Genomic DNA, 12,404 nt, shown 5'->3' with positions numbered 1-12,404 from the left:
CTTCAAAAATAGACCATCACATATGTTGAATTGTAATCTTAAAAATAAAATGTTTATTATTTATTTATATGTGTGTATATATATATTATTGAATTAATGTTAGAGAAAAATTAAGTACTTTTTAAATTTATTCACTTAATTAATTAAAACTACTATTTTTTTTTTCTAATCATAATTATCATAAGAAGAAAAAAAAAACTAAATTCCGTGAATATCTAAGCTAAATCATAATTATCAAGTAGTAGTGGTAATATATATATATATATATATATTATAAAGTTCTTGGGAAGTAGTACGTAGTAGAATGTACACTTAACAAAGTAGTATAATGTACAGAGTTGCAAGTAAAACAAAAACTAAAGGCTTAAAAAAATATTAAAATTATGTGGCTCTCATTTATTCTATATTAAAAACTAAAAAACAAAGGTGTGGATCTCATTGATTTGTTGTGTATACAAATACCACTAGCAAACTATCAAAGCAGTGAAGCACACAATTTGTAAACTAAAAGTTGATATTCAGTTTTTTCTTTTGAGCGGTGAAAAGCACGTAGTGAATTTTTTGATTTCTTTTTGCGCGGTGGTGACCAGTTTTTAGGCGGGTTCTAAAATTTTCAGGTTTCTTTTTATTTATTTTTTATTTTTATTAGATAAAGTTTATGTAAAATATTTTAGATGCTGTTAGTCTTACTCTTTTTTATTGTTTATTGGTGTAAACAAAACACTGTTAGTCTCTCTTTCTCCTCCCATGTACAGACCCACGCCTCTCAGCCTCTCCCAAAAAGACTAGTAAGCTCTCTCTCCCATCAATCCTCTCTCTCTCACCACTCTTCTCTCTATCTCTCTCTCATGTTACCTAGTGACTTTGTGGATTATTTTTTCTTCTTTCAGGATTAGCAGGATATTGATTTTGGGATTAGAGAGGGTGTTGATTTTAGGACATAGCTTTTGGGATTGGAGAAGGTAATCGAGTCTTTCCCTATTGATTTTTTGAGATATGGAACAACAATCCCTATTGATTTTATAATATTTAAACTCAGCAGCAATTCTATTTATATCATTATGGATTCTAGACATTGCTTTTATAATTTTTTCCAATTCATGCGTGTGCATAAATGTGTCTATTAAATAAATGCAATTTTGTGACTTGATATGTTAGATTTTGAAGTTTAATTTTTGTGGGTTTTGTTAGTTTTGTTTGGTGCTGAATCTGGGTTTTCTGGGACCTTAAAGATTAAATCTTTATTTATTCTTTTGAGGCTGATTTCTGTGTACCCGAAATGCTTGTTTTCTGGGTTTCTATGTTTTTGTGTGCTTACTTTACTTGTCAGTAACACTAGTTTACTGGTTAATATCATTTTCAAACTAAGCAATATTCAGTCAAAGTGGTGCACTTTGTTTAACAATTTCAGTTCTAGTCAACTCTTTAAGTGTGTTTTTGGTGCTTACTTCGTCTGCTAATGCTAATCCTTATGACTTTGTTTTCTATAAAATGTGAGGGTTGATTAGCCTAATGGGGGTTTGTTTGGTTGATTGAGATGCATGATACTCCAGTCCTCAAGCAGTAGGTCTTGCTTAGATTAGGTGATTCCCATACTAGATTTTTTAATAAGTGTATGCTTAGTGTAATTGTAATTGGATAATGATCAAAATATACTTATAATAGGATTGATTGAAACATTTTGGGGACATTGGAATGGGCTTGGGTGCTCCTCTTAGGATTTTTGGCATTCTGCTAATTGGTACCGTAAGCACAGTTAAGATTATTTCTGTGCCTTCTTTTTTGAAATAGAATAGCCTTGTGGCTAATAGCTTCTGTTAAATTTTTTAGAGATTAACATGTCCTAATTTTGACGGATGTGATATAGCACCAACTGGTGTAGATTGAAAAGTTTATGTTGAAAGTTATTTTTTTGGTTGAATTGACCTCTCAAAACACATTAAAGGGTCCAATATTCTTTATTGATCTAATTGTAGATTCCTCTAGTACACTCTGACATCACCCTGAGCAGTTGGAACTCCAATCCTGCCCAATCATCTTAATCTAGCTCCCTGTAACTTTATTTTGGACTTTAAATTGGGAAGAAAAGAAAAAAAAAAGAAATTGGTGTCTGTAATTCTTTCATCATGTATAGTGCATGTTTCTCTCTTGGTTGATGTTGCAAACATTATTTAATTTGTTTTCAATGTCTCTACGTCATAATGCATGTAATTACAACAAATATTTTTGTTCCTATGAATCATGCTTTCATTAATTTTTCACTGTAAAAGCAATATATTGGAAGAATAAATGAAGCTAACTTGTCAAATAACTTTTACAGAACACATATATAAAAGAAATCTCTAGCATGTAGTTTGAGATGGTTAGATTAATAAGCTGATGAAATTTGTGGTCTTAATTGTTTTGTCTTTATAGATATTTTGGAGACAAGAATAACATGGCCACCACATGTTCATCTTTTGATATTGTCACCATCCTTAAGAAAATGCCTTTTGAGTTCAACACAAATAAATTTCTAAACTTGATGTCAAAGATGTGTTAAAACCAATCTTATTATGTAGAAATACAAAAATGTGAATATAATGGAATGCCATAAATACAAAAGGTAAGCAAGGGAAGAGAGATGGCTGACCATATGGCTATCAAAGGTGGCTTTGCTGGCATTAGAGCATGGGAATCAATATCCATCTCACCAAATGAGACCTGAAACTGAAATACTTGTGGTGTTCGATTTTAGGAGGAATATGCTTAGTTTGCATCTATCCTATATCTTGAAGTCGTGGTTTTTAGGTTTTGGCAGAGCCACATGTGTAGTCCTATAATGTTGAGACATTTCCTAAAGTGAGACATTTTTAGGTGAAACTTCACATTGTAGCCAGCTATTGATTGGTGGCTGAGTTTTTTGTTTATGGTAGTGGCTGAGTTTTTTGTGTTAATAGCGGTGGCTGTGTTTTTTGTTTATGGTGGTGGCTGTGGTTTTTGTTTAATGGTGGTGGCTAGTTTTTTTTTTTTTTTAATAGTGTTGACTAGATTTTTTATTCGTTGTGGTGGTTGGGTTTGTGTTTATGATGGTGGCTAGGTTTTGTTTTGGATTTCACTTTATTTGTTTTGTTTTAAATTGAGATTTTTCTGCATTCTTTATTTGGTTTTTATTTGATGAGAATGTTGTGGGTCTTCTTTCTTTGATAGTTTGGCTTCATATGATGTTGTATTATGATTATTTTGTCTAGTTTGTTATTGGGTATTTTGTAGACATTTTTTTACATTGTCTTACTAATAATAATCTTTTTTTTTTTTTTTTTTGGGTAGTACATCTTATTAGGGATATAGGTTTGTAGTCTAGTTTGTTATTGATGTATTTTCCTTTATACTTGTGCAGATATAGGATTGGTGGCAAAAAGATAGCTTTTGTGGGACTACTTGAACTCAAATAATTTTATGTAAAGTTTAGAAGCCAAGACATATATCATTTGTATATAAATGGTTGTAATTACTTTGTGAACATCTTTATTGCATTTTTAGATTGTATGGTTTTTATTTTTATTTTTATTTTTTATTTTTATGGATTTGGTTAGAAATGAATGGATTTTTTTATTTATTTTTTATGGATTTGGTTATAAATGAACATGTTAATATAATGGCAAGTAAATGTAAAGAATATTAATAAAAAAAATAAAATTGGTGACGATAATTTTCTTCGCCATATCTGACTATAAGCAAAAATTGGTGACGAAATAATTCGTCACTTGATCTATTGAAATAATAAAATAAAAAAAAATCGATGACACAAAACTTCGTCACCTAATCTATTGAAATTGGAAAAAAAAATACATTTGGTGACGAAATATTCCGTTATTGAAAATAAGATTTAGTGACAAAAATATTAGGTGACGAAAAACGTTTGTCACCTATCATTTTTTATTGGTGACGAAAAAATTTCGTCACCTATCATTTTTTTATTGGTGATGAAACATTTTCGTCACCAATACATAAGGTGACAGAGCTTAGGTGACGAATGTTTTTTTGTCACCATTTCGTCACCATATGTATTCATGACAAAATAAAGACATATTGTGATGAAATGTTTTTGTCACCATAGCCCACTTTTGTTGTAGTGAGTATCTAAATTGTAATTCATTCATTCACTTTCATTCATTTCAATAAGATTGCTCTCCATTTCAATTTAGAGATTGATCAGTAATTATTCTGATTGAGAGAGAGTGAAATTTAATAAAGATGTTGATGAATGTTGAGATTAATCTCGAAGGAGATTATTAAGCCATCATCTCCAACCCCCCATCACCTTAGAGGCTAGTTATTATTTAAAGGGTTTTTCCTGCTTGGATTCTTCATTTTTTTTAGTTAAAAATACCTCTACACCTTTTTTTTTAAGTAGAGACAAAACTAAAAAACAATCAGGTAAAAATGCAACTCTAACTCCCACTAAAATATTGCCTAAAAAATAGGACTACTCTTTCTGTTAATTTTCAAATTACTTTACGAGAGATGCTATGTCCATAACATTTTTACAACAAATCGCAAGTAGTTAGTTGTTACTATTTAAAATTTGAAACTAACACTACGATTACATTGTTGTCCCAACAATAACAACTAATAACAACCTACCACTTAGGATTTGTTGTAAAAATGTTTTGAAAATGTTATAGACATATCATTTCTCTTACTGTATCTACTTATAAATTAGATTCTCAAAATAAAATTATATATATAAAATAAAAACACAAGTTTTTTTTTTTTTTTGCCAAAAAAAGGCCTCATCACACGCACGAAGTGCGTGTAATGAGACTAGTACTACTATTTAAGGGGTTTCTCCTATTTGAGATCCTCATTTTTTTTAATCTTTAAGTAGTGACAAAACTAAATTAAAGACAATCTAATAAAAATACAACTCTAACTCCCACTGAATAGGGTCACTCTTCTGAATAGGGTCACTCTTCTGTTGAATTTCAAACATATAAAACAGAGAGTTAGAAACAGTTAAGTATACCGCAGATTATAGAGCTAACCAAGAATTAAGAAGTTAGTGATTACTGTGCATATAGAATTCAATTATTTTCCTTTTCTTAATTTGGTCATGCTCTGTTACTCGTATATAAGAAAGAGTATCTAAATTGTAATTCATTCATTCACTTTCATTCATTTCAATAAGATTGCTCTCCATTTCAATTTAGAGATTGATTAGTAATTATTCTGAGTGAGAGAGAGTGAAATTTAATAAAGATGCTGATGAATGTTGGGATAATCTCGAAGGAGATTATTAAGCCGTCATCTCCAACCCCCCATTACCTTAGAGGCTGGTTATTATTTAAAGGGCTTTTCCTATTTGGATTCTTCATTTTTTTAGTTTAAAAATACGTCTACACCTTTATTTTTAAGTAGAGACAAAACTAAAAAACAATCAGGCAAAAATGCAACTCTAACTCCCACTAAAATATTGCCTAAAAAATAGGACTACTCTTTCTGTTAATTTTCAAATTACTTTATGAGAGATACTACATCCACAACATTTTTACAACAAATCGCAGGTGGTTAGTTGTTATTGTTTCAAATTTGAAACTAACACTAAGATTACATTTTTGCCCCAACAATAACAATCAATAATAACCTGCCACTTAGGGTTTGTTGTAAAAATGTTATGAAAATGTTGTAGACATATCATTTCTCTTACTTTTTCTACTTATAAATTAGATTCTCAAAATAAAAATTATATATATAAAATAAAAACACAGGGTTTTTTTTGCCAAAAAATAGCCTCGTCACACACATGAAGTGCGTGTAACGAGACTAGTACTACTATTTAAAAGGGTTCTCCTATTTGAGATCCTCATTTTTTTAATCTTTAAGTAGAGGCAAAACTAAATTAAGGACAATCTAATAAAAATACATCTCTAACTCCCATTGAATAGGGTCACTCTTCTGAATAAGGTCACTCTTCTGTTGAATTTCAAATATATACGACAGAGAGTTAGAGACAGTTAAGTATGCCGCAGATTATAGAGCTAACCAAGAATTAAGGAGTTAGTTATTACTGTGCGTATAGAATTCAATTATTTTCCTTTTCTTAATTTGGTCGTGCTCTGTTACTCATATATAAGAAAGAGTATCTAAATTGTAATTCATTCATTCACTTTCATTCATTTCAATAGGATTTCTTTCCATTTCAATTTAGAGATTGATCAATAATTATTCTAAGTGGGAGAGAGTGAAATTTAATAAAGATGCTGATGAATGTTGAGATAATCTCGAAGGAGATTATTAAGCCATCATCTCCAACCCCCCATCACCTTAGAGACTAGTTATTATTAAAGGGCTTTTCCTATTTGGATTCTTCATTTTTTAGTTTAAAAATACCTCTACACCTTTATGTTTAAGTAGAGACAAAACTAAAAAACAATCAGGTAAAAATGCAACTCTAACTCCCACTAAAATATTGTCTAAATAATAGGACTACTCTTTCTGTTAATTTTCAAATTACTTTATGAGAGATGCTACGTCCACAACATTTTTGCAACAAATCGCAGGTGGTTAGTTGTTACTGTTTCAAATTTGGAACTAACACTAAGATTACATTTTTGCCCCAACAATAACAACCAATAACAACCTGTCACTTAGGATTTGTTGTAAAAATGTTATGAAAATGTTGTAGACATATCATTTCTCTTACTGTATCTACTTATAAATTAGATTCTTAAAATAAAAATTATATATATAAAATAAAAACACAGGTTTTTTTTTGCTAAAAAAAAAAGCCTCATCACACGCACGAAGTGCGTGTAACGAAACTAGTACTACTATTTAAGGGGTTTCTCCTATTTGAGATCCTCATTTTTTTTACTCTTTAAGTAGAGACAAAACTAAATTACGGACAATCTAATAAAAATGCAACTCTAACTCCCACTGAGTAGGGTCGCTCTTCTAAATAGGGTCACTCTTTTGTTGAATTTCAAATATACAAGACAGAGAGTTAGAAACAGTTAAGTATACCACAGATTATAGAGCTAACCGAGAATTAAGGAGTTAGTTATTACTGTGCGTATAGAATTCAATTATATTCCTTTTCTTAATTTGGTCATGCTCTGTTACTCGTATATAAGAAAGATTTTCTAAATTGTAATTCATTCGTTCACTTTCATTCATTTCAATAAGATTGCTCTCCATTTCAATTTAGAGATTGATCAGTAATTATTCTGAGTGAGAGAGAGTGAAATTTAATAAAGATGCTGATGAATGTTGAGATAATCTCGAAGGAGATTATTAAGCCATCATCTCCAACCCCCCATCACCTTAGGAACTTCAAGCTTTCCTTTTTAGACCAAATTGCACCTCCCTTTTATATCCCTATCATTTTCTTTTATCAGTGTAAGCAATATGTGGATGTTGATCACGACGAAAGAACTGGTTCGCTAAAAGAGTCTTTAGCTGAAACCCTTACTCGCTTCTATCCATTGGCTGGAACACTTAATGATGAAGATTTCTCTATCAACTGTAACGATGAGGGTGTAGGCTATGTTCAGGCCCGTGTCCCATGCATGCTGTCACAACTGGTAGAGAAAGACAACGGGCAAGCTTTGATCCAATTGCTACCATTTGAGCCCGATTGTAGTCGTAGCGATCAATTTGGAAAAGAAGTTCTCCTGGCTGTCCAATATAATATTTTTGACTGTGGTGGAGTAGCGATTTCCTTTTGTTTCTCACATAAGGTTGCTGATGGAGCATCAGCAATCAACTTCATTACTGCATGGGCTGGTATGTCTCGAGGAGCTAATGAAATTATAAGCCCTAGTTTTGATGCAGCCATCCATTTTCCTCCTAGAGATATATCAGGGTTCACTACTACAGTGGCAAAAGAAAAGATTGTGACCAAAAGATTTGTGTTCGACAAATCAAGCATAGCCGCCCTAAGAAAAGAAGCCTTTCTTGCATTTGGAACAGAAGACAAGGGCCCGTCACGTGTGGAGACCGTTTCAGCATTCATTTGCAGGCGTTTCATTGCAATAGCTCAATCAAAATCTGGAAACAAAGCAAAGTTATTCGCAGGACTTCATGCTGTGAACCTGCGCGGGAGAATGGCTCCACACCTTCCAGTGAACTCATTTGGGAATCTTGTCACGGTTGCGATATCACAGGTTAAGATTGAGGAAGACGATTGTTTATGGGTGAACCAACTTAGGAATGCAATTAGGGAAATCAATGTTGACTACGTGAAGAAACTACAAGATGGAGTGGACTCCTTGAATTTTATGAACGACTTTATGAATCAACTCGCAAAAGGTGAGACGGTCTTTTGTAACTTTACTAGCTGGTGTAACTTCCCTGTCTATGAAATTGATTTTGGAATGGGGAAGCCCACTTGGGTGTGTAGTCCCAACAGGCCTTATAAGAACGTGGTGGTCATGATGAGTTCCAAAGATGGTTATGGAATTGAAACGTGGGTAAACATGAATGAAGAAGACATGGCCATGTTTGAACATGATCCAGAGCTCCTCTCATTTGTTTCTTCAATAGATCGAGAATGAAAGATTGCTTACCTTGAATAAACACTCGCTTAAGCTTTTCATTTTGGATCTATGTGCCTTTGTTTTCAATCTTCTTTTATGGTGTACTGTCTTCTGTTGTATTTTGGTTGTGTTGGCATTTGCTTAAAAAATTAGTTTTTTTTTTAATTTAACTTATTTTTGCTACTATTCAGCTTATTCATGTTATTATTCATTGTTGCCGTTGCACTTTTTGATACTATTCATATGTCTCACTGTACTATTTAACTACTTTTTAGCTTTATCTATAATATTTTCAGAAAAAAAAAATTTCAATTTCAACTAAATAAGCTATTTCCAAACGGACTCTTTGCGAGTCAAATAGAATTAATAAAATTTTTATGACTTATTATTTACCAATAATGGTAAAGTTTGTCATTTGCTGATGTTATTGAGATATACCTTCATTATGAAAAAAAAAAAAAAAAATTCTACTTCTACATTCTATATAAAAAGTGTAAAGATGATACGTGGTAATTTAAATATAGAAATGTGGATAAGCCTTCGTATTTTTTAATATTATTATTGGATTTGTGTGATTTACACTTATAAATGATACTTTTAATTTTATGTGAAACTTATTTATTCTGAGCACTTTGAAAATTGATTTGAATTGTATGGCAAGTCGTGATTAAAAGTTTAGTATTGTATTTAGTCATTAGTAAGGAACCGTCATATTGTAACTAGTACTTTGCGAAGGACGGTCCCAAAAAGGAGACCGTGCACTTTTGGTAACTCCTTAGCTAATGAGTATACCATTGAGGATCTGAAAAATAAAGAAGTCAGTTTTTTAGTAAGGGAGTGTACTTTTAGGTTCCAAAAAGGGAGCTGCCATAAAGGAGGGGATGAAAGAGGGGTTCCAATCCCAAAGAAAAGGGATGAAAGGGGGATGTGGAACTAAGGATTTTATTGTCGTTATTTTTAATGGTTTTAATTATTTTACTAGAGAGTTAATTTTGAGGATGTTTTATTTTGCTGGGATTAAAGCTCTAACAATTTGAGATGAAATTTTAGAATGTTGGTTGCATTTGTTTTAATTTTGTTATGCATTAGAGCTTTGACAATAAATGTACCTAAGTTTTCAACACATAATGTTATATCATATCAAATTATAATTCAAAACCAAATAAGTTACATTCTTAATATCATCATTACATAACATAACATGTCAGTTTACCACCCAAAAAAAAATCACATACACTATATATTGAGCTTAAATTCGTCGTTGAGTCAAATAGATTTACCAAATTACAGCAACTTTTTAGATAGAAACAACAATTAAGGGATAATTACAGTTGTAAGGACACGTTTTGCAGCCCAAGCTAAAAGATGTATGGGATCTTGGCCCAGTGAATCCAATACAATTAATTTGTAGAGAGTGAGTTGGAGAACTTGGCATTAATGAATTTGACAACGGCTAGTATGGATTTAAAAGATGATCAAGCATGAACAAGGAAAATAAAGTTGAATCTATTCTTTGTTCGAGGAGATATTTTTTATATAAATCAATAATAATGGGGTACAAATACAATTTTGATTGCTACAGTACTCTTTCACTATTTTTCTGATCCCTTCCTCATGAAGGGTCTCTTACATTATATAGTTCCCCTTGGACCATCCTGACCATACACTTGTTAATCATTTGAGCCCTTACTTAAGTGTCCGTCCCATCAGACACCCTCTTTGACTTTTTGTGAGTTGTGGTAGCCAAGGCAGCACTATTCAAGGGTCTTTTCTACATTAATGCGGTCAGAAAGTAGCTGCCGTGCATTTAATGCGGTGGTAGCAGCTTTTCCTTAGATATTTTTGGGTTCCCTTCCTTCTCGTATGTTCATGAGGCACGTCTCTATCACTGGGGCTTCTATGAAGGTTACTTTCATTGTTGGAATACACATTTGAGCGATATCTATCATATCTAAGGAGGAATTCCTCCTCGGACCGCCTTCCACTCATTTCTTATTCATGAGTCTCTGAACTGGAATCCCTCATAATTGTTTATCCTTCCTCGGACATGTCAATGTCCTCAAACAAAGCCTAAGGTCCAATATATGATTTTGGGCCCTTATCCCTACAATAGTCCCTCAAAACTCCGGTTTTTCCCTTTCATCTGAGGAGAAAAAGTGGGGTTTTGATTTTTAAGAGACAAAACCATTTATCTCTCTGGTTCACACATGTGGGAGTGCCATTTTACGCGCCCCATAATTGTAACTGATGCTTTGAAGCCCGCGAGGTGCCATTAAATGCTTCAAACGACGCTTTGTTCCCCAGATCTAATGGCGAGGCGCAAATCCAACGGTTGATCTTTCTCCTAGAATTTTGAGCGAGATAACTCCCACTCATTTTCACCCTCTATATAAAGCCTTAAGGGAAATCATTCTCCCTTTACTTTACGAATTTTCAAGTTCTTTAGAGATTTCAAGCAATCCAACTTACCAAACTCCCTGCAATCCTGAGTTTTTATAACTCTTTTCCTTAAGAAATTTCCACAAGATTTACCTAAAGATTTAGGATTTAACATACTCACTTGCTTTTGTAAGTATCTATCCCTTCAAATTTTCTTTCTCTCCTCAGCCATTCTCCTCGGCCTTCTTTCTTTTTTAGAAAACTTCCTTTGCGTCATCTACGTTTGCTTATATGGGTAGATTCAAGCACTTAGTAGACTCTCTGGCTAGTATGGAGGGTTTTAGAGCCAAATACCACATCCCACAGGGAGTAGACCTACAATATTGCACCCCGGACCAAACATTAGAGGGGAGGGTGAAGTTGTTATTTCAATGATCGCCTTTATAAAGGGAGGAATGACACTTCCCATGGGTAGGATAACTAGAGATTACCTGCTCAATCACAGGCCATGTCCCCATCAGTGCACTCCTAACCTGTTTAGAGTCCTAGGAAGCATAGATGCCCTAAATGACCAGATGAACTTAAGGCTCACATGGCATGACATCGTTTTGTAAAGTTGTTATTTACAACTATGTATTTTGTTGGCTTTTATTCCGTACCAAATTTGATTGTAATTATTATCAATCATTTATACCCTGTATCTATTGTGGGATTTATTGTAAGGGTTATGTGATAGAGAGAGAGTGTGAAGACTCAAGCATTTGAAGGTTGAAGAATTCTCGTGGGTATGTCGCGACCTAGCTTCTCGCGAAGTGAATCATGTGCTCAGCACATGCTAGAATGCGAAGAGTCAGGCTAGGTGGAGACAACTGTGTCTCATGAGTATCTCGCGGGTAAAGTCTTCCTGCGAGACACCCGCGAGGCAATCTGTTCTGCCAGCCTGTACTGAATGACTCATACTTTCTGTGCCTATCCTATATATACCCTCATTACTGACAAATGTTGAGGAATGCTTCAAAGAGAAAACCCTAGCCAAACACATTAAGAATTAGAGATTGTCATCCCCACCTTTCTCTATACACTTGCTCGTGGTATTTCCTCAACTCTTCCCTCTCCATTTCCATACCATTAAGAGGTTGATAGCCCAAACACTTATCACACCCTTTGAGAGTGTTGTGTGATGTTTTGGTGTTACTGGGAAGCAATGGAAGAAGCTAAGGATGGCAGATGCAACATAGAGCTTGTTGCGAGATCCGGAGAGTTAGACAAGACATGGTTCTGAGAAGCTTTGTTAGAGTAAGAGCTTGGAGGGCTTAGGTACATCGAGCAAATTAGGCTTGGAGGGTCTCTTGCTAACCCATGTATCCCAACTGATTGTCTAGTGGATCGATTTCCGCTTGGAGGGCAGCGAAGAGGCTTTTCACCGAGTTCTTTGGTTTCCTCTTCGATAACACATCTCGATGTTATCTGTGTTTGCATCCTTCTTCCCTACTCTTGTCTATTTCA

At 33.5% G+C, this 12,404-nt stretch overlaps 1 protein-coding gene and 1 long non-coding RNA gene across 3 annotated transcripts; both read left to right on the top strand.

Annotated features, from left to right (window-relative positions):
• The first annotated feature begins 491 nt into the window (after positions 1-491).
• Positions 492-3,605, top strand: LOC111998867 (uncharacterized). Of its 2 annotated transcripts, XR_002881515.2 has the most exons (4): positions 492-617; positions 731-788; positions 891-962; positions 3,380-3,605. It is a non-coding gene; the product is annotated as an uncharacterized LOC111998867 (long non-coding RNA). The 2 variants fall into 2 exon arrangements; XR_010626527.1 differs by lacking the exon at positions 492-617 and having other exon boundaries at positions 674-788.
• Positions 3,606-7,182: 3,577 nt separating this feature from the next.
• LOC111998890 (stemmadenine O-acetyltransferase) lies at positions 7,183-8,641 on the top strand. Its single transcript, XM_024031016.2, has one exon. The coding sequence runs from the start codon at positions 7,239-7,241 to the stop codon at positions 8,535-8,537; it is 1,299 nt and encodes a 432-aa protein (XP_023886784.1). The 5' UTR covers positions 7,183-7,238; the 3' UTR covers positions 8,538-8,641.
• Positions 8,642-12,404: the final 3,763 nt, after the last annotated feature.

This window comes from Quercus suber, unplaced genomic scaffold (genome assembly GCF_002906115.3).
Source record: "Quercus suber isolate HL8 unplaced genomic scaffold, Cork oak 2.0 scaffold_788, whole genome shotgun sequence".
Lineage (NCBI taxonomy): Eukaryota > Viridiplantae > Streptophyta > Magnoliopsida > Fagales > Fagaceae > Quercus > Quercus suber.
The sequence above is the reverse complement of the archived record's forward strand: the minus strand, read 5'-3'. Positions and strand labels throughout refer to the sequence as shown.